This window comes from Salminus brasiliensis, chromosome 11, assembly GCF_030463535.1.
Source record: "Salminus brasiliensis chromosome 11, fSalBra1.hap2, whole genome shotgun sequence".
In the NCBI taxonomy this organism is placed as follows: domain Eukaryota; kingdom Metazoa; phylum Chordata; class Actinopteri; order Characiformes; family Bryconidae; genus Salminus; species Salminus brasiliensis.
This window is the reverse complement of record NC_132888.1, coordinates 7,516,380-7,537,436: the sequence shown is the minus strand read 5'-3', so window position 1 is coordinate 7,537,436 and position 21,057 is coordinate 7,516,380. Positions and strand designations below refer to the sequence as shown.

Sequence of the window (21,057 nt, the reverse complement as noted above, 5' to 3'; positions counted from 1 at the left end):
TCCGCAATCTACAAATATCATAGGTTGTCCGTCATGAAGCTTATTTAACCACCTAAATCAAATGAAATGAAATCCATCTTTTGGTCACGTGAGAATTTCTGCTTAATTAAATGGCTAAGATGTAAACCAAGTCATTCAGAGTGGGCTGGTGTGAAACGTTCTGTTCTAGAGAAATTTAATGGGCCATTATAGTGTACAGTGGTGGTGATAGAAACCAGGCATCCAGAGTGTGTAATCAGTGCTGGTCCTTATCTCCCCATAGTCTTAATCCAATTTTGACTTGTGGACCCCCTCACCTAAGCCATATTATCTCTTAAAATCTCTGAAAATCATCTGATGTTAACCCAGTTCTACTGTCATGTGTACTTACTTGAATTGGTTACTAATTTTCATAAATATATATTTAAACATTCTGCTATTCTACATTTTTTGAGACTAAGAATGTGAATGAAGTCAGGCTTTTTTTATACATTAATAATGGACATGTCTGTCTTGGCAATACCGGGCTTTCATTGATTTCTTTGAACTGTTCCTATTGGAGCAGAATAGAAGTACAACCTCGTTCTTCAACAGAGAAAAACACAAAAAAACATTTTGGGGCTCTGAAATTAACACAGGGTCAAAAATATGTCTACACCCTCTTAGATTATTATTATTAATAATTCAGTGGTGCCTAAAGTTCCAGAAATGTCTTTAAACCCATCAAAGCCAAAACGTTTGACGTCTTGCTAGTGATCATGATGGACTACAGCTGGTAGCTTTTCTGTGCCCATTAAAAAAAACTGTTTCTTTGACAGCACTCATTGCATTGATCAACGCACAGTATGACAGGAAAGGAGCTTGGTGCAGATCTGAGAAGGATAATCTTGGATCTACACAAGTCAGGGACGTCTCTTGGAGCCATTTCTAAACAACCACAGATTCCAAGTAGTTCAGAATATCAGTTGAAACAATTGTTTGTAAGCTCAACTTATTAACAGGGTTAGGTAATTTTCTAAAGTCTGGAAAAAGACCCAGACTCTCACCCTGAGAAACAACCCAAGAACAGCCAAGGAACAGGCCTGCTATCAACTGGAACCCACTGGAACACCAGACTCACTGTCCCCAGTCAAGTGACTTTAACATTGCCATTGTCCGAGAGTCAGCACCTTCCGGCTTGACTGAAGATTTGCAGCTGAACCATGTGAATCAAGAAAAAACTTTCTGGAGGAACATCTCATGGTTGGATGAGACAAAGCTGTGTGGAACAGGAGCATAAGGCATTTGACTCCAAGAAGAGCATTGTACCAACTGCTAAGCATGGTGGTGGTAGTATCATCCTCAACAGTTTTGCTGCCAGTTGACAAGACAACCACATTCACTATTTGTGTTGGACAAAGATGGAATTTGGCCTCAGGCATGCAGAAACACACACCTACCTGTAGCAGTGGCCAGCAATTACTGCAGAACCCAGGGAGCGAAGAAGGTTAAGGGCCCCACAGTAGCAGCTTGCTGAGCCCAGGTATCAAACCCACAACTCTGTGAGCAAAGCGTGGTGCTCTAACCACTAAGCCAATACTGTCCCAACCCTGGTCAGCCAGGCACTGCTGGGATTTGAACCCACGACCTACTAGAACAATCCTTCTGCATAACCTCTAACCTAGTCTAGTTAGGGGTCCAACAGGACAATGACCCCAAACACCAGACGTTGGAGATTTTGGAGCAGCATTACTGTGAGGATTTGACTGCATTCAACGACAAGAGCATTAGTAAGGTCAGGATGTTGGATGATCACCACCCCACCTCATCATTCCCAACTCCCCAACTCATCCCAAAAGTACTGGATGGAGCACCACCACCATCTTTGCAGAGAAGACAGTTCTCCCACTGCTCCACAGCTCACTGCTGGGGGGCTTTGTAGCCCTCTAACCCATGCCTGGGATTAGGCAGCATGGTGCCAATAGGTTCATGATTATGTGCTCAAGAGAGTCCTATTCTATTGGCAGTACTTCTCTACAGGGACTAGACAAGCTGTGTGTGTATGTGTGTGGATTGTCACATCTGTGTCAGCATCGGTTGCAACTTAAAGTAGCTGAATGTTTTTATTAGAAGGGGTGTCCGCAAACATTTGGACACATAGTGTGTAAGCCATGGATATATACAACATTGACACCTCACATAAACATTCAGCTAACAGTTTAACTAAATCTGTCTAATGCAGTTTTCCTGTCCTCATCCTGAGGCTGTCCCATTCTTCTCCGTGGCTTCTGTGGTGTGACTTCCCCTGTTTGACCCCAGGTTTGGTTTGGAAAGCGTTCGTGTTTGTGCTGGTTTTCTCAGCTCTGAAACATCTGGAGGTGAAATGATTCTGCATGCTGCATTTGATAATGTGGCTTTGGAGTGACCCGGCATGCATTTGTTTCCAGAAACTGCACTGAATTCTCACCACAAGTCACTTTGGCAGCTCATTGTGTTTACGTCTTCAGGGGATTTCAGTAAAAACCACCGCAACCAACCTCAGCGTTTCAGATAAGTACATGAGCTCTATTTGTCAGCACAGCAAACTCTGATATTCTATCTCATTGCACAAGTGGGGATTTTAGGGACTGCCCCATATGTAGGCAGAGGCGCAATAAGATCTGGCTAACGTAAAACATATGAGTGTGAGCTCTGTAGACTTGGCCACTGTACGTGCTGTGCACGTTACCATAAGTGGCATGCCAAAAGGGCAGTCCTGGACTCATGATTCCTGGATAATAAAGAGTCCTGGACTCTTTATTATATTTATTTATAGTACAGTCTTTATGTTGTTTATTTATAGTACAGTCTTTATTATATTTATTTATAATACAGTCTTTATGATGTTTATTTATAGTACAGTATTTATGTTGTTTATTTATAGTACAGTATTGATGATATTTATTTATAGTATAGTACAGTATTTATGTTGTTTATTTATAGTACAGTATTTATTATATTTATTTATAGTATAGTACAGTATTTATGTTGTTTATTTATAGTACAGTATTTATGATATTTATTTATAGTACAGTATTTATGATATTTATTTACAGTATAGTACAGTATTTATGTTGTTTATTTATAGTACAGTATTTATGATGTTTATTTATAGTATAGTACAGTATTTATGTTGTTTATTTATAGTACAGTATTTATTATATTTATTTATAGTATAGTACAGTATTTATGTTGTTTATTTATAGTACAGTATTTATGTTGTTTATTTATAGTATAGTACAGTCTTTATGTTGTTTATTTATAGTACAGTATTTATGTTGTTTATTTATAGTACATTATTTATGTTGTTTATTTATAGTATAGTACAGTATTTATGATGTTTATTTATAGTACAGTATTTATGTTGTTTATTTATAGTATAGTACAGTATTTATGATGTTTATTTATAGTACAGTATTTATGATGTTTATTTATAGTATAGTACAGTCTTTATGTTGTTTATTTATAGTACAGTATTTATGTTGTTTATTTATAGTATAGTACAGTATTTATGATGTTTATTTATAGTACAGTATTTATGTTGTTTATTTATAGTATAGTACAGTATTTATGATGTTTATTTATAGTACAGTATTTATGATGTTTATTTATAGTACATTATTTATGTTGTTTATTTATAGTACAGTATTTATTATATTTATTTATAGTATAGTACAGTATTTATGTTGTTTATTTATAGTACAGTATTTATTATATTTATTTATAGTACAGTATTTATGATATTTATTTATAGTATAGTACAGTATTTATGTTGTTTATTTATAGTACAGTATTTATGTTGTTTATTTATAGTACAGTATTTATTATATTTATTTATAGTATAGTACAGTATTTATGTTGTTTATTTATAGTACATTATTTATGTTGTTTATTTATAGTACAGTATTTATGATGTTTATTTATAGTACATTATTTATGTTGTTTATTTATAGTACAGTATTTATTATATTTATTTATAGTATAGTACAGTATTTATGTTGTTTATTTATAGTACAGTATTTATTATATTTATTTATAGTACAGTATTTATGATATTTATTTATAGTATAGTACAGTATTTATGTTGTTTATTTATAGTACAGTATTTATTATATTTATTTATAGTATAGTACAGTATTTATGTTGTTTATTTATAGTACAGTATTTATGATGTTTATTTATAGTACAGTATTTATGATGTTTATTTATAGTACAGTATTTATGTTGTTTATTTATAGTACAGTATTTATTATATTTATTTATAGTATAGTACAGTATTTATGTTGTTTATTTATAGTACAGTATTTATTATATTTATTTATAGTATAGTACAGTATTTATGTTGTTTATTTATAGTACAGTATTTATTATATTTATTTATAGTACAGTATTTATGATATTTATTTATAGTATAGTACAGTATTTATGTTGTTTATTTATAGTACAGTATTTATTATATTTATTTATAGTATAGTACAGTATTTATGTTGTTTATTTATAGTACAGTATTTATGTTGTTTATTTATAGTACAGTATTTATGATGTTTATTTATAGTACAGTATTTATGTACAGGCTTTTATTTTGTCATTCAGTTCCTCAACAACCGGAAATAGACTCCAGTTCAGTTCAGCCCGTTTCTCCGGACTCGGTCTCTGTTGGTAAACTAGCTCTCTAGAGCTCTGTGGGGAGCGTCCCTGTGCTCTCGGCTATATGTGGGTTGAGTTCTCTATTTTAGCTGCTAGATATCTAAAGTAGAAATGTACAACAATGTGGGGAAACTATGAATAACATACGGGAGGATTCAGGCGGTTAGCTAGCAGGCTAATAACATCCAGCCAGCAGCGGCAGCTCAGCTAGCAGTAGCTCAAACCCACGCCTGTAGAAAAGCCCCTAACTATCTGACATGCGCTGCTGTGGCTGTTTCAGGCTGTTCTGCTGTTCTTCCTCAGCTTTTCAGTTTCAGTGGAGTAATTAGATGTCTAACATTCCCAGACAACGTGGTCTATTAAATGTGTAACTGGGAACCAGAAGGTTTTGTCCATTGGCTCTGTGTTGGACCCACATAGGAATGCCCACCAGGCTCAGTGATGGGGATTAGAGGGGTTAAACATGGGCCTCATCTGGGTTGTACACTGCATTTGGTGTCTAGATGGGACCCTTGTGAGATTAGGGTGGGCTGTAATGATTGGATCCATCAGGGTCCTAGTTACAAACCCACTCCGAGCCCGTGCCCACCTGGAACGCTCCTAGGTCACGGTCCACCCATGTGAGCCCCACATGAGCATGTTGGCTGGGTTATTAGCTTTTTATTTAACTGGCACATTTTAATTACAATTGTCTGTGTGTGTGTGTTTTATATACAGATTTGTGGATCATCCGAAAGCAGGAATCCTTCTGTATCCAGCTCTATATTTGCAGGGGGAAGCTGGACGTCCAGTGTGGTGATAGCTGCTTGACCTCTTGAAATGCAAACAGTTGTATTCAGTAAGTATATTCATGCCGGTCTGCTGAAGAGAGCTTGTAGACTATAAACACATTTGATCATTTGATTTATTTATTGCAGTTTCCCGTCATTAGACCTAGTAGACAACATTTGCATATGACAGCTGTGCTTTAAGTCAAAAGGAGGAAAACCCCTGCTGTCAAACTCAAGGCTGGACCAGATGTATCTCTCCAAAGCACTCCCAGGTCTTAGTCTAGGGGTTCTCTGACCAGTTTGAGACTTGCCCTGACAGCAAAGGTGTCCTCCTTGCACCCATCATTAATATCAAACTGGTCCAGTCGTTCTCTGATAGTAGATGCTGTATTTTTTTCCATATCAGCTGTGGAAAGAAGAACTACCTGTAGATCCCATGAGGACTGTTGGAGGCTTCTTTACACATCTTGTGGTCTGCTATTGGGCTGAACTTGCTAGGACAGTCTGACCTGGCCATGCTGGCAGATATTTTAAATGTTCACCACTTATAAAATTATTTAGTGGACAATGAAACGGCTGATTTGGAACTGTTGTGAGATCTGTTCAAACCTCTTCTCAGACTCATCTGCTTCTACAACTGCTTTCTGAAGGCCTCAGAGAGCTCTCTGGATCTGGTCATGGTGATCTTCTTCACCACTCACTTTAACTTCGATTAAGAGCAGACCAGACTAAACGTCTGAGGTTTAAATAAGACTCCAGACTCCTTCAGAATAATCCTCTCCAACCATGTTCTGATCATCTGCAGCTGATGTTCTGCACCTGATTCTTATTTTGCACAATTTAAGTAGTAATTAATGTGGGGGTGTTCTTCCTCACAAGAAAATAGATTTCTAATAGTTATATTTTATAATCCTCTCCAGAATTAGATATGTATATTGATAATCCATATGAAATACCTCATTATAATAATTCTAATATCTATTATTTTCTTGTACATGCATTTTTTGCTTACATCTCTCTCAATAAATGGTGTATCATTCTTTCCAGATGCCTCATGTTACCCCAAGCCAATCTTCTCTTCCACCTCTGAGTGGAAATGTAGAAGACCACCCTCACCCTAGTCAGGCTTCCACTGAGATACAGTGGATAAATTTACCACCTACATCGATCTATAGGAATAATTCAGAGGACCTCCCTGACCAGACTGTGCTTTTACCTCATCCTGGACTTCTCAACAAGCTCAAGGTGTTGGACAGAGCAGATGTTGTGGAGGTGAATCAAAGACCAAATGATTTACCTGCACAGAGCTTTAATATACATGACGAGGAAACCTCGGGGGATGGCGCCCAAGAACGTGGCCAAGAGAGAAGCAGAGAAGAGGTCATTAAAGAGATAGCTGTCAGCAGCACTGCTTTCATCGGTCCGGCATGTCGACCAGAGGCAGCAATAGAGAAGGAGCTGAGTGATTTCTACAAAGAGCTTGAGGAGATTGACCACCAAGATAGCGTTGATGGAGATGCAGGAATTACGGAGAGTGTCTCTCAGTCTTACAAACCAGCAACCAATCCATCTCCCCAAAAAAAAGAGTCTCGGGAACATGAGCATAAGAATGCTTATAGGCCTTATCCAGCTACTCGGCCTGAAAGGGACTATGGAAGTTCTAGGGCATGGAAGCCTCAGTCACATAATGAAATGACATGGAATAGTTCAGATGCAAACCACCATCCGAGTCAATGGCAGCGTCCCCCACCAAGGTTTCCATTTCATGGCCCCCATCATTTCTTTCCTACACCTCCGCCTGGAACTCCCATGCAACCACCGTGCCTCCCGCCTCCAATACACGACTACAGTCATGCTGACAACACCAGCTGGTCCTCATGGGAAGGGACCCGTTTCCCACTTCGTTATGACAACAGACTTTCTGCCTCCAACTGCTCTGAGTCATTTGAACGCCACGGAAGAAGCTCAGCTGATTGGCAGCCCTATAATACGCAGCATTATCATGAACAGGACCAGTACCAGCATAACGGTGGCACTTCTCTGGTTTTGATGAGAGGACTTCCAGGCTGTGGGAAATCAACTCTGGCAAAGTAAGTTGTCACAACGAGAATTGTACAGAATGGAGCCTCCTTCCAATCAAGCAGAAGCACACCTGATTCCACTTGGTTAATCAGATGGTCTCAGTCTTTACATGCTTGATTAGTTATGAGGTGTGCTTTTGCCTGATTGGAATGGAAATTAGAGATTGGTGACCTCTGCACTACTGCATTTGTAATCACAGTATCGGTGCTATTTTCACTTTTTGGCATAATGTGAATCTGGCAGTTGTTCTTTACATTGTGTCGTAATTTTCTGATGAATGGACCAATAGAAATGCACCAAAATTGGAAGACAATCTTTTTCCATTGATTTTAACATTGATAGTTAAGAAGATTTTTTCCTTCTCCTGTAAAATTACCATTTTAGAGATACAGCTTTTGCATGACGGCAATATATATATATATATTGTAATTGCACTGTAATTGCACTGTAATTGCATTACTAGTATTTTGTGTTATATGTACAAAAGTATTGGGACACCTGCTCAGTCATTGTTTCTTCTAAAATGAAGGGTACTTAAAAGAATTTATCCTGCTTTTACATTTACATTTATGGCATTTAGCTGATGCTCTTCTCCAGAGCGACTTACAAGTTTACTCATATTACAAAGGTGGGCCAATGTAGTGATAGGAGTCTTGCCCTATCGAACCCTGGTCTCCCACATGGTGTGGTAGCTTACTGGTAGGTAGTGGTGCTATCTGTTGCGCCCCAGCTCATCCCAAAAGTATTGGATGGAGCACCAACCATCATTACAGAAAACACAGTTCTTCCACTGCTCCACAATGCTGGGGGCTTTATACCCCTCTAGCCCACGCCTGGCATTAGGAATGGTGTCAGTAGGTTGATGTCTGTCTACTCCAGAGAATCCTGTTGTATTGGCAGTGCGCCTTTACAGGGACTAGACAAGCTGTCTGTGTTAGCAATGGGGTGTACAAAATCCACTTTCCTTCAAAGCCTAATTTTAGTGCTTGTACTTTTTCTTTTAGGGAAATATTGTCCAGTGGTCCGAATGGGCTAATACTGAGCACAGATGACTACTTCTTCCAGAAGGATGGCTACTTCTTTAACCCTACTCTGCTAGGGGATGCACATGACTGGAATCAAAAGAGAAGTGAGTGCATTATTATGTAGTTACTCAAAAGAACTCATATACAACCCTTTAATTGTGAATATCAGAAGCCCTTGAACAGCCTGAGGACAGTTTGAGACGGCAGACAATCGTTTTATCAGTTTCTCACTTTATTATTTTTATTAGTTGATTATTAAAACCATAGGTTTGCTCATCAGGTGCTTTTGCTGCATTCGTTATATTCACCAGTTTTGCTTTGGCAAAGCACAGCCCACTAGATGCACCATAAATGTTTGTGGACGGCCCTTCTAATGAATGCATTCACCTCTTTTAAGTTGCACCCGTTGCTGACGCAGATGTGCAAATGCTGAATGCGCACACACCGATTGTCTCATACTGCCAGTAGAGTAGGACTCCTCTGGAGCACATAAACATGACACTATTGGTACCAGGCCTAATGCCAGGTGTGAGCTGGAGGGGTATAGCTTTGGAACTGTGGAAAAACTGGAGAGTTTAGGCATAATAAAGGGGTGGTGATCATCCTGACCTCACTAACCCCCTCCTCACAGAAGTACTCCTCCACAATTTAGTAAAAAGCCTTCCTCCCTGGACAGTAGAGACAGTCACACCAGCAAAAGCAGATTAACTTTTTTTTTTTTTTTTTTTTTTTTGATATCAGAAGAAACATTGAATGACCAGGTGTCCCAATACTTTTGTCCAAGGGGTGTTAAGTACCTTAATTGCTATTATAGTTAAATGTGTGTACAGTACAGTGAAATTCGTTGAACCTACAATTCTGTGATCAGTAACCCAGTACTCTAACCATTGAGCCCCCTCTGCCCTTTGATGTATGGGGTGGAGCATGTTTTCATAAGCCATAATCCAGGTGCATCTTGCAGTCTGTATGCGGGTTTAATTTTTATAACAGATCATGTACGTTCTGAGTAAAACCTCATGTTTTTTAGCTACTGAATATTCCTTAATGGTTTAATTGCTGAATTTCCTCTTTTTCCAGCTCGGGAAGCTATGTTGGACAGGCGTTCACCTGTTATTATTGACAACACAAACGTTCAGGCCTGGGAAATGAAGCCCTATGTTGCCCTGGTAAGTTACATGAATGTAAGCCTGGCTGTTTCATGGCTTTTCTGGAATATGACCATCTTGCTTTTGTTGGAGTAACTGTCTCTAGTAGATTTTAAAGTATTGCTGTTAGGATTTGAATGCAACAAAAGCATTAGTGAGGTCAGGATGTTGGATGATCACCGTCCCACCTCATCCCAAACTCCCCAGTCTCATCCCAAAAAGCATTGACTGGAGCACCATCCATCTTTCCAGAGTTCCTGTGCTCCACAGCTCAATGCTGGGGGGTTTATACCCCTCTAGCCCAGAGTGTCCTATGCTATTGGCAGTGCGTCTCTACAGGGACTAGGCTAGCCGTGTGTCCGCACATTTGCACATCTGTGTCAGCAATGAGTGCAACCTAAAGTAGCTGAATGCATTCATTAGAAGGGGTGTCCACAAACATTTGGACATGGTGCATTTCTGTATGGTGCTGTTAATGATCATTTTCATGTGCTGATTATTTTATTTAATCGCAGGCTTTAGAGTTTGGATACCGAGTGGAGTTTGTTGAGCCTGACACCAGATGGAAATGTGATCCTGCTGAATTAGAAAAGTAAGTGTGTGTGTGTGTGTGTGAGATGTCCGGGGTAACCCAGGGAAGTCTCTGAATGTTTTCTAACTGGGTTAATGGAGGTCTTCTGGGCATGTAATATGCATGTGCCCAGTAGGTGTCCTTTACATGTCCTCTCAGAGGACTCTTAGAGTTTGAGCACATAAAATCTACCTTCACTACGAGAATGACCCACCACCCAAATACTACCTGCTCTGTGGTGGTTAGTCCTGTGGAGTCCTGAGCATTAAAGAACAATGCTCAATATCAATGCAACAGAGTATGCAGAGAAACAGATGGACTACGGGCTGGAATTATAGAACTACACAGTGCTCCTGTATGGGAGGTGGAGCTGACGTAATGGACAATGAGCGTAGACACAAGGGGTGGTTTTAATGAATTGGCTGCTCTGTGTATACTCTCAGGCAACTAAATAGTTGCTTTGCTTTAGTTTAAACTCCGACTCCTCTTTAAAAGCACTGAATTAGTTCAAGCTGTCAAGCGCAAAGTCTACCATGACAAGAAGAACTGAAAGGGTAAGGAACCTTTAGATTTGTTTATACTGTAGCTCGATTCCTGCGGTCCGGACCAAGCAGGAAAATGAAGCATTGTTACATTTTAGTCCTGATTTGCTTTGTGTTCAATCTGACACACATGCAGTAAACCCAAAATTAGGCTAAAAAAAAAAAAAAAAAAGGTGTGACAGGCTGCAAGTAGAGATCTGCACTAGGCGGGTGTGCCTGCAGGTCCTATGTGACCCATGCAGTAACTAGTGGGAGGAAAAAGCTGTCCTATTAAATCACCTTGTCTTGATATCAGTATTAAGCCACATTAAAGCTGTAAAATTGAACGTTAGGCGTCTACACTAATAAATGCAGTTCTAATGGTGACTTTTCTGTCCTGGCACCGAAGTGGTGAAACGAACTTCCCCTAGGTGTCCGAACAGAGTCGCTGGCTGTCTTCATATGCAGACTGAAGACCCCTGTCTTCTAAGAGTACTATGTGTAGTGTAGAGTAGTGTGGTCTCAGTGAAGCACTTTTGTAAGTCGCTCTGGAGAAGAGCGTCTGCTAAATGCCCTAAGTGTAAATGAGTAGTTTGGAAGCCCTGTGTAGTAGTGTGGTAGTGTGTGGTTTGGGACACAGCCCCACTAAACTAAAGCATCAGACAGTAGAAGTTACAGCACAGTAACGTGGGCAGGTCTTCTATAACACTACTATCTTGTGCCATCACATCCTGATCACCACCCTGAAGAGTTCAGATCCAACACAGCTGACTCTAATGTTCAGTTGCTCCTGAAGGCCTTCATTATCTGGATCAGCTCATCCCCAACTCCCCAGCTCATCCCAAAAGTATTGGATGGAGCACCAACCATCATTCCAGAGAACACAGTTCTTCCACTGCTCTACAGCTCAATGCTGGGGGGCTTTATACCCCTCTAGCCCACACCTGGTATTAGGCATGGTGTCAGTAGGTTGATGTCTGTCTGCTCCAGAGAGGCCTGTTGTATTGGCAGTGCGCCTTCACAGGGACTAGACAAGCTGTGTGTGTGAACTCGTTGAACTCGTTGAATGCAGTCATTAGTAGGGGGAGTCCTCAATCCACTTTCCTTCAAAGCCTAATTTTAGTACTTTAGCACTTTTTCTTTCAGGGAAATATTGTCCAGTGGTCTGAATGGGCCACAGCTGACTCTAATGTTGAGATGTCAGTCTACTGGAGGGTTTAGTCTGGAGGGTTTAGTCTGCTGGAAGGTTTAGTCTGCTGTCAGTCTGCTGGAGGGTTTAGTCTGCTGGAGGGTTTAGTCTGCTGGAGGGTCTAGTCTGCTGTCAGTCTGCTGGAGGGTTTAGTCTGCTGTAGGGTTTAGTCTGTCAGTCTGCTGGAGGGTTTAGTCTGCTGGAGGGTCTAGTCTGTCAGTCTGTTGGAGGGTTTAGTCTGCTGGAGGGTTTAGTCTGCTGTCAGTCTGCTGGAGGGTTTAGTCTGCTGTCAGTCTGCTAGAGGGTTTAGTCTACTGGAGGGTTTAGTCTGCTGTCAGTCTGCTGGAGGGTTTAGTCTGCTGTCAGTCTGCTAGAGGGTTTAGTCTGCTGGAGGGTCTAGTCTGTCAGTCTGTTGGAGGGTTTAGTCTGCTGGAGGGTTTAGTCTGCTGTCAGTCTGCTGGAGGGTTTAGTCTGCTGTCAGTCTGCTGGAGGGTTTAGTCTACTGGAGGGTTTAGTCTGCTGTCAGTCTGCTGGAGGGTTTAGTCTGCTGTCAGTCTGCTGGAGGGTTTAGTCTGCTGTCAGTCTGCTGGAGGGTTTAGTCTACTGGAGGGTCTCTAATGTTCAGTTGCTCCTGAAGGCCTTCATTATCTGGATCAGGTGTGTTAAATTCAGGGTGGAGCTAAACTCTGCAGGGTGGTAGATCTCCAGGACCTCTAGATGTCTTCTTTATGGAACCAAAGAGGGTTCTTCTATTATGGCATCACTCAAGGAACCCTTTGAAGCACTTACATTGTTAAGAGTGTAGGGCTTATATGTGTCCTGTTCAAAGATCAGTCAACCCTTTCATTCTCTTCGCCAGGAGGAATACGCATGGGGTCCCTAGGGAGACTATAGCGAAGATGCTGGATCGTTTTGAACTGCCCATCAGCGTGGACGTCGTGATGAATTCTTGTGAGCCGCCCCGTAAAAGCAAAGAGCGTCTTTCCAGACCACACGGACAGAGAAGATTTGACAACATTTAACTCTTTCAACAATTTTTTTTATGTATTTAGATATTTTTTCATTTTTTACTAACGTCAAATATTTGTGTTTTTAAACATCTGTATATATTGTGTTTAATTTTTTAAAAGAAATTCATATGAAATGTTGAATTGTGCTCAATACAGATCTCTATTTTCGGACTCTGTGTACATAAAGCTTTGTAATTGTGCCCTCCTGTCCACTGTCTTTTCACTGACTAATTAAGAAAACTGTTATTAAGTAATTAATGACCTAAATATTAGTAAAAGAGCTGGTATTCATACACTGAACCCCTTTACACTGGTGTTGGGAATCGTGGAAGTTTCAGCACTCCGGTGTGGGAAGGAAAATGATGCACAATCATGTGAAATTTCAGCCAAATCCCTCCATCAGGTTAAAGCCGTTTACAGGTGCTGGATGTCTGGTACACTCTGTTCTGTCTCTCTGTTCTGAGCGAGTGTCTCTGTCGATGGGTCGGCCTGTATTCACTATACCTGCATGATCCATCCACTCAGCAGCTGCGCTCATTATTCAGATAGGGGTTACTGGTGGAGTTACCGGGTTTTTACTGATACAGTCCAGAACTATGAAAATGTCTAAACAGCCAACAATTTAAAAAGTATATTATCAGTAATTGTGTTTTAATAGAAGCACTTTGTAGATTGAATACCTGCAATTAAACATGCCTAAGAGTGAAGTTTAGTGGAGGGTTTAGTCTGCTGTCAGTCTGCTGGAGGGTTTAGTCTGCTGGAGGGTTCAGTCTACTGGAGGGTTTAGTCTGCTGTCAGTCTGCTGGAGGGTCTAGTCTGCTGTCAGTCTGCTAGAGGGTTTAGTCTGCTGTCAGTCTGCTGGAGGGTCTAGTCTGCTGTCAGTCTGCTGGAGGGTTTGGTCTGCTGTCAGTCTGTTGGAGGGTTTAGTCTGCTGGAGGGTTTAGTCTACTGGAGGGTTTAGTCTGCTGTCAGTCTGCTAGAGGGTTTAGTCTGCTGTCAGTCTGCTGGAGGGTCTAGTCTGCTGTCAGTCTGCTGGAGGGTTTAGTCTGCTGGAGGGTTCAGTCTGCTGTCAGTCTGCTGGAGGGTCTAGTCTGCTGTCAGTCTGCTGGAGGGTCCAGTCTGCTGGAGGGTTTAGTCTGCTGTCAGTCTGCTGGAGGGTTTAGTCTGCTGGAGGGTTCAGTCTGCTGTCAGTCTTCTGGAGGGTTTAGTCTGCTGGAGGGTTTAGTCTTCTGTCAGTCTGCTAGGAGGTTTAGTCTGCAGTCAGTCCGCTGGAGGGTTCAGTCTGCTGGAGGGTTTAGTCTGCTGTCAGTCTGCTGGAGGGTTTAGTCTGCTGGAGGGTCTAGTCTGCTGTCAGTCTGCTGGAGGGTCTAGTCTGCTGTCAGTCTGCTGGAGGGTCTAGTGTGCTGTCAGTCTGCTGGAGGGTTTAGTCTACTGTCAGTCTGCTGGAGGGTTCAGTCTGCTGGAGGGTCTAGTCTGCTGTCAGTCTGCTAGAGGGTTTAGTCTGCTGTCAGTCTGCTGGAGGGTTTGGTCTGCTGTCAGTCTGCTGGAGGGTTTAGTCTGCTGGAGGGTTTAGTCTACTGGAGGGTTTAGTCTGCTGTCAGTCTGCTAGAGGGTTTAGTCTGCTGTCAGTCTGCTGGAGGGTCTAGTCTGCTGGAGGGTTTAGTCTGCTGTCAGTCTGCTGGAGGGTTTAGTCTACTGGAGGGTTCAGTCTGCTGTCAGTCTTCTGGAGGGTTTAGTCTGCTGGAAGGTCTAGTCTGCTGGAGGGTTCAGTCTGCTGTCAGTCTGTTGGAGGGTTTAGTCTGCTGGAGGGTTTAGTCTGCTGTCAGTCTGCTGGAGGGTTTAGTCTGCTGTCAGTCTGCTGGAGGGTTTAGTCTGCTGGAGGGTTTAGTCTACTGGAGGGTTTGGTCTGCTGTCAGTCTGTTGGAGGGTTTAGTCTGCTGGAGGGTTTAGTCTGCTGGAGGGTTTAGTCTACTGGAGGGTTTAGTCTGCTGTCAGTCTGCTGGAGAGTCTAGTCTGCTGTCAGTCTGCTGGAGGGTTTAGTCTGCTGTCAGTCTTCTGGAGGGTTTAGTCTGCTGTCAGTCTGCTAGGGTGTTTAGTCTGCAGTCAGTCTGCTGGAGGGTTCAGTCTGCTGGAGGGTTTAGTCTCTCAGTCTGCTAGAGGGTTCAGTCTGCTGTCAGTCTGCTAGAGTGTTTAGTCTGCAGTCAGTCTGTTGGAGGGTTTAGTCTGCTGGAGGGTTTAGTCTACTGGAGGGTTTAGTCTGCTGTCAGTCTGCTAGAGGGTTTAGTCTGCTGTCAGTCTGCTGGAGGGTCTAGTCTGCTGGAGGGTTTAGTCTGCTGTCAGTCTGCTGGAGGGTTTAGTCTACTGGAGGGTTCAGTCTGCTGTCAGTCTTCTGGAGGGTTTAGTCTGCTGGAAGGTCTAGTCTGCTGGAGGGTTTAGTCTGCTGTCAGTCTGCTGGAGGGTCTAGTCTGCTGGAGGGTTCAGTCTGCTGTCAGTCTGTTGGAGGGTTTAGTCTGCTGGAGGGTTTAGTCTGCTGTCAGTCTGCTGGAGGGTTTAGTCTGCTGTCAGTCTGCTGGAGGGTTTAGTCTGCTGGAGGGTTTAGTCTACTGGAGGGTTTGGTCTGCTGGAGGGTTTAGTCTACTGGAGGGTTCAGTCTGCTGTCAGTCTTCTGGAGGGTTTAGTCTGCTGTCAGTCTGCTAGGGTGTTTAGTCTGCAGTCAGTCCGCTGGAGGGTTCAGTTTGCTGGAGGGTTTAGTCTCTCAGTCTGCTAGAGGGTTCAGTCTGCTGGAGGGTTTAGTCTGCTGGAGGGTTTAGTCTGCTGTCAGTCTGCTGGAGGGTTTAGTCTGCTTTCAGTCTACTGGAGGGTTTAGTCTGCTGGAGGGTTTAGTCTGCTGTCAGTCTGCTGGAGGGTCTAGTCTGCTGGAGGGTTTAGTCTGCTGTCAGTCTGCTGGAGGGTTTAGTCTGCTGGAAGGTTTAGTCTGCTGGAGGGTTTAGTCTGCTGGAGGGTTTAGTCTGCTGTCAGTCTGCTGGAGGGTTTAGTCTGCTGGAAGGTCTAGTCTGCTGGAGGGTCTAGTCTGCTGGAGGGTTTAGTCTGCTGGAGGGTTTAGTCTGCTGTCAGTCTGCTGGAGGGTTTAGTCTGCTGTCAGTCTGCTGGAGGGTTTAGTCTACTGTCAGTCTGCTAGGAGGTTTAGTCTGCAGTCAGCCCGCTGGAGGGTTTAGTCTGCTGGAGGGTCTAGTCTGCTGTCAGTCTGTTGGAGGGTCTAGTCTGTTGGAGGGTCTAGTCTGCTGGAGGGTTTAGTCTGCTGGAGGATTTAGTCTACTGTCAGTCTGCTGGAGGGTTTAGTCTACTGTCAGTCTGCTAGAGGGTTTAGTCTTCTGTCAGTCTGCTGGAGGGTCTAGTGTGCTGTCAGTCTTCTGGAGGGTCTAGTCTGCTGGAGGGTTTAGTCTGCTGTTAGTCTGCTGGAGGGTCTAGTCTGCTGGAGGGTCTAGTCTGCTGGAGGGTTTAGTCTGCTGGAGGGTTTAGTCTACTGTCAGTCTGCTGGAGGGTTTAGTCTGCTGTCAGTCTGCTGGAGGGTTTAGTCTTCTGTCAGTCTGCTGGAGGGTTTAGTCTGCTGGAGGGTCTAGTCTGCTGTCAGTCTGCTGGAGGGTTTAGTCTGCTGTCAGTCTGCTGGAGGGTCTAGTCTGCTGTCAGTCTGCTGGAGGGTCTAGTCTGCAGTCAGCCCGCTGGAGGGTTTAGTCTGCTGGAGGGTCTAGTCTGCTGTCAGTCTGTTGGAGGGTCTAGTCTGCAGTCAGCCCGCTGGAGGGTTTAGTCTGCTGGAGGGTCTAGTCTGCTGTCAGTCTGCTGGAGGGTCTAGTCTGCTGTCAGTCTGCTGGAGGGTCTAGTCTGCAGTCAGCCCGCTGGAGGGTTTAGTCTGCTGGAGGGTCTAGTCTGCTGTCAGTCTGCTGGAGGGTTTAGTCTGCTGGAGGGTTTAGTCTACTGTCAGTCTGCTGGAGGGTCTAGTCTGCTGTCAGTCTGCTGGAGGGTTTAGTCTACTGTCAGTCTGCTAGAGGGTTTAGTCTGCTGGAGGGTCTAGTCTGCTGTCAGTCTGCTGGAGGGTCTAGTCTGCTGTCAGTCTGCTGGAGGGTTTAGTCTGCTGGAGGGTTTAGTCTGCTGTCAGTCTGCTGGAGGGTCTAGTCTGCTGTCAGTCTGCTGGAGGGTTTAGTCTGCTGGAGGGTTTAGTCTGCTGTCAGTCTGCTGGAGGGTCTAGTCTGCTGTCAGTCTGCTAGAGGGTTTAGTCTGCTGGAGGGTCTAGTCTGCTGTCAGTCTGCTGGAGGGTCTAGTCTGCTGTCAGTCTGCTGGAGGGTCTAGTCTGCAGTCAGCCCGCTGGAGGGTTTAGTCTGCTGGAGGGTCTAGTCTGCTGTCAGTCTGCTGGAGGGTTTAGTCTGCTGGAGGGTTTAGTCTGCTGTCAGTCTGCTGGAGGGTTTAGTCTGCTGTCAGTCTGCTGGAGGGTCTAGTCTGCTGTCAGTCTGCTAGAGGGTTTAGTCTGCTGGAGGGTGTAGTCTGCTGTCAGTCTGCTGGAGGGTCTAGTCTGCTGTCAGTCTGCTGGAGGGTCTAGTCTGCAGTCAGCCCGCTGGAGGGTTTAGTCTGCTGGAGGGTTTAGTCTGCTGTCAGTCTGCTGGAGGGTTTAGTCTGCTGGAGGGTTTAGTCTGCTGTCAGTCTGCTGGAGGGTCTAGTCTGCAGTCAGTCTGCTGGAGGGTCTAGTCTGCTGTCAGTCTGCTGGAGGGTTTAGTCTGCAGTCAGTCTGCTGGAGGGTTTAGTCTGCTGGAGGGTCTAGTCTGCTGTCAGTCTGCTGGAGGGTTTAGTCTGCTGGAGGGTCTAGTCTGCTGTCAGTCTGCTGGAGGGTGTGCGCGGCTGTGCTCCCCGCGCTCTGCAGGTGGCGCTGTTGCACCGCGGTGAGGAAAGTGAAGGGGCCGCTGGATTGGTGCATCCAGCGGACAAATTGGCGCCATTTTGAAGCCGAAAGGAGGATCGGAGTTGGTGGGAGAAGCGATTGGCTGCAGCTCCTCAAATAAGGTAGATTTCCACTAAAATCCAGCGGCGCGCGTCGATACGGAGGTATCGGGGTTAATCGAGGAGGGTGTCCGGCATGCAGGAGACCCCTTCGCGGGTCGCTTTGCTGGGATATTTGAGCGCGGAGCTGGCCAACAGGGATGCTGTCCACTCTCCCTCCGCCTGTGGGTCTGCCCTGCCTGTCTGAGCGGCGTGCGGGGGGACGCGCTGCTCCGCTGCTCCGCTGCTCCGCTGCTCGGGCTGGGCTGCAAACACAGCCCCGCTAGGCAGGCTGATCCGAGAGGCCTCCGTGTTTCCGCGCCGGGTCTGATTGCGGTCTGATCTTCATTCAGTCGGGCGCTGTCGGCCGGTCCTTCTGGCGGCGGTTGGTTTGTTTGGGTTGAGCGGAGCCTGGTAGCACTTAGCTAACGAAGCTAGCTAGCTAGCATTAGCGCCGTAGCTTCACAGCTAGCTTAGCTTAGCTTAGCTTAGCTTAGCTAACACCCAACAGAAACCTCCGAAAGAAGATCTGAAGATCGGACCTAAACGGCTGTATGTTCACCCCCCTCTCTCTCATCATATCTGCGGGCTGTTTGACTCCCTCGTGGGCGGCTGTCTCGCTCCAGAGCTGGCTGAAGGGTGTTAGCTCGATGCTAGCATAGCTAGCTAAACGCTCAGTAGCTGGATGGGGGGGGAGGTTAGCCAGCGAGCTAGCTGTCATTTAGCCCCCATATTTAGAGAGCTAGCTAGCGTACTCCCCCTGAGGGCTGTGGGGGTGTGGGGGTCGGGACTGGGTGCGCTGGCTGCAGGGCTTTGGGGGTCGGGACTGGGTGCGCTGGCTGCAGGGCTTTGGGGTTGGGACTGGGTGCGCTGGCTGCAGGGCTTTGGGGGTCGGCGCTGGCTGCAGGGCTGTGAGGGTCGGGACTGGGTGCGCTGGCTGCAGGGCTTTGGGGTCGGGACTGGGTGCGCTGGCTGCAGGGCTGTGGGGGTCGGGACTGGGTGCGCTGGCTGCAGGGCTGTGGGGGTCGTGTCTGGGTGCGCTGGCTGCAGGGCTTTGGGGTTGGGACTGGGTGCGCTGGCTGCAGGGCTTTGGGGTTGGGACTGGGTGCGCTGGCTGCAGGGCTTTGGGGGTGTATTTGGGTGCGCTGGCTGCAGGGCTTTGGGGGTCGGGACTGGGTGCTCTGGCTGCAGGGCTTTGGGGTTGGGACTGGGTGCTCTGGCTGCAGGGCTTTGGGGGTCGGGACTGGGTGCGCTGGCTGCAGGGCTGTGGGGGTCGTGTCTGGGTGCGCTGGCTGCAGGGCTGTGGGGGTCGTGTCTGGGTGCGCTGGCTGCAGGGCTGTGAGGGTCGGGACTGGGTGCGCTGGCTGCAGGGCTGTGAGGGTCGGGACTGGGTGCGCTGGCTGCAGGGCTTTGGGGTCGGGACTGGGTGCGCTGGCTGCAGGGCTTTGGGGTCGGGACTGGGTGCGCTGGCTGCAGGGCTTTGGGGGTCGTGTCTGGGTGCTCTGGCTGCAGGGCTTTGGGGTTGGGACTGGGTGCGCTGGCTGCAGGGCTTTGGGGGTCGGGACTGGGTGCGCTGGCTGCAGGGCTTTGGGGGTCGGGACTGGGTGCGCTGGCTGCAGGGCTTTGGGGGTGTATTTGGGTGCGCTGGCTGCAGGGCTGTGAGGGTCGGGACTGGGTGCGCTGGCTGCAGGGCTGTGAGGGTCGTGTCTGGGTGCGCTGGCTGCAGGGCTGTGAGGGTTGGGACTGGGTGCGCTGGCTGCAGGGCTTTGGGGTCGGGACTGGGTGCTCTGGCTGCAGGGCTTTGGGGGTCGTGTCTGGGTGCGCTGGCTGCAGGGCTTTGGGGGTCGTGTCTGGGTGCTCTGGCTGCAGGGCTGTGAGGGTCGGGACTGGGTGCTCTGGCTGCAGGGCTGTGAGGGTCGGGACTGGGTGCGCTGGCTGCAGGGCTTTGGGGGTGTATTTGGGTGCGCTGGCTGCAGGGCTTTGGGGTCGGGACTGGGTGCGCTGGCTGCAGGGCTTTGGGGTCGGGACTGGGTGCGCTGGCTGCAGGGCTGTGAGGGTCGGGACTGGGTGCGCTGGCTGCAGGGCTGTGAGGGTCGTGTCTGGGTGCGCTGGCTGCAGGGCTGTGAGGGTTGGGACTGGGTGCGCTGGCTGCAGGGCTTTGGGGTCGGGACTGGGTGCTCTGGCTGCAGGGCTTTGGGGGTCGTGTCTGGGTGCGCTGGCTGCAGGGCTTTGGGGGTCGTGTCTGGGTGCTCTGGCTGCAGGGCTGTGAGGGTCGGGACTGGGTGCTCTGGCTGCAGGGCTGTGAGGGTCGGGACTGGGTGCGCTGGCTGCAGGGCTTTGGGGGTGTATTTGGGTGCGCTGGCTGCAGGGCTTTGGGGTCGGGACTGGGTGCGCTGGCTGCAGGGCTTTGGGGTCGGGACTGGGTGCGCTGGTTGCAGGGCTGTGAGGGTCGTGTCTGGGTGCTCTGGCTCCAGGGCTGTGAGGGTTGGGACTGGGTGCGCTGGCTGCAGGGCTTTGGGGGTGTATTTGGGTGCTCTGGCTCCAGGGCTGTGAGGGTTGGGACTGGGTGCGCTGGCTGCAGGGCTTTGGGGGTCGGGACTGGGTGCTCTGGCTGCAGGGCTTTGGGGTCGGGACTGGGTGCGCTGGCTGCAGGGCTGTGAGGGTCGGGACTGGGTGCTCTGGCTGCAGGGCTGTGAGGGTCGGGACTGGGTGCGCTGGCTGCAGGGCTGTGAGGGTCGGGACTGGGTGCTCTGGCTGCAGGGCTGTGAGGGTCGGGACTGGGTGCGCTGGCTGCAGGGCTGTGAGGGTTGGGACTGGGTGCTCTGGCTGCAGGGCTGTGAGGGTGTATTTGGGTGCGCTGGCTGCAGGGCTTTGGGGTCGGGACTGGGTGCGCTGGCTGCAGGGCTGTGAGGGTCGGGACTGGGTGCGCTGGCTGCAGGGCTTTGGGGGTTTTGACTGTGGGGTTTGGGGTTCAGGCTGGAGCGTTGGCTGCTGGGTTCAGGCTGGAGCGCTGGCTGCGTGGTTTGGGGTTCAGGCTGGAGCGTTGGCTGCTGGGTTCAGGCTGGAGCGCTGGCT

General features: G+C 46.9%; 2 protein-coding genes across 3 annotated transcripts in view; both read left to right on the top strand.

Moving 5' to 3' along the window:
* The first annotated feature begins 4,614 nt into the window (after positions 1–4,614).
* On the top strand, positions 4,615–13,157 carry n4bp2l2 (NEDD4 binding protein 2-like 2). The gene is made up of 7 exons (XM_072691014.1): positions 4,615–4,710; positions 5,362–5,482; positions 6,462–7,504; positions 8,501–8,625; positions 9,599–9,687; positions 10,182–10,258; positions 12,807–13,157. The coding sequence occupies exons 3-7, from the start codon at positions 6,462–6,464 to the stop codon at positions 12,967–12,969; spliced, it is 1,497 nt and encodes a 498-aa protein (XP_072547115.1). The 5' UTR covers positions 4,615–4,710; positions 5,362–5,482; the 3' UTR covers positions 12,970–13,157.
* Positions 13,158–17,937: 4,780 nt separating this feature from the next.
* Positions 17,938–21,057, top strand: part of pds5b (PDS5 cohesin associated factor B) — a 43,680-nt gene continuing 40,560 nt past the window's right edge. For both annotated transcript variants that reach the window (XM_072691527.1, XM_072691526.1), the window contains exon 1: positions 17,938–18,006. The gene's annotated coding sequence lies outside the window, so the exon portion shown is untranslated. The remainder of the gene's footprint in view (positions 18,007–21,057) is intronic.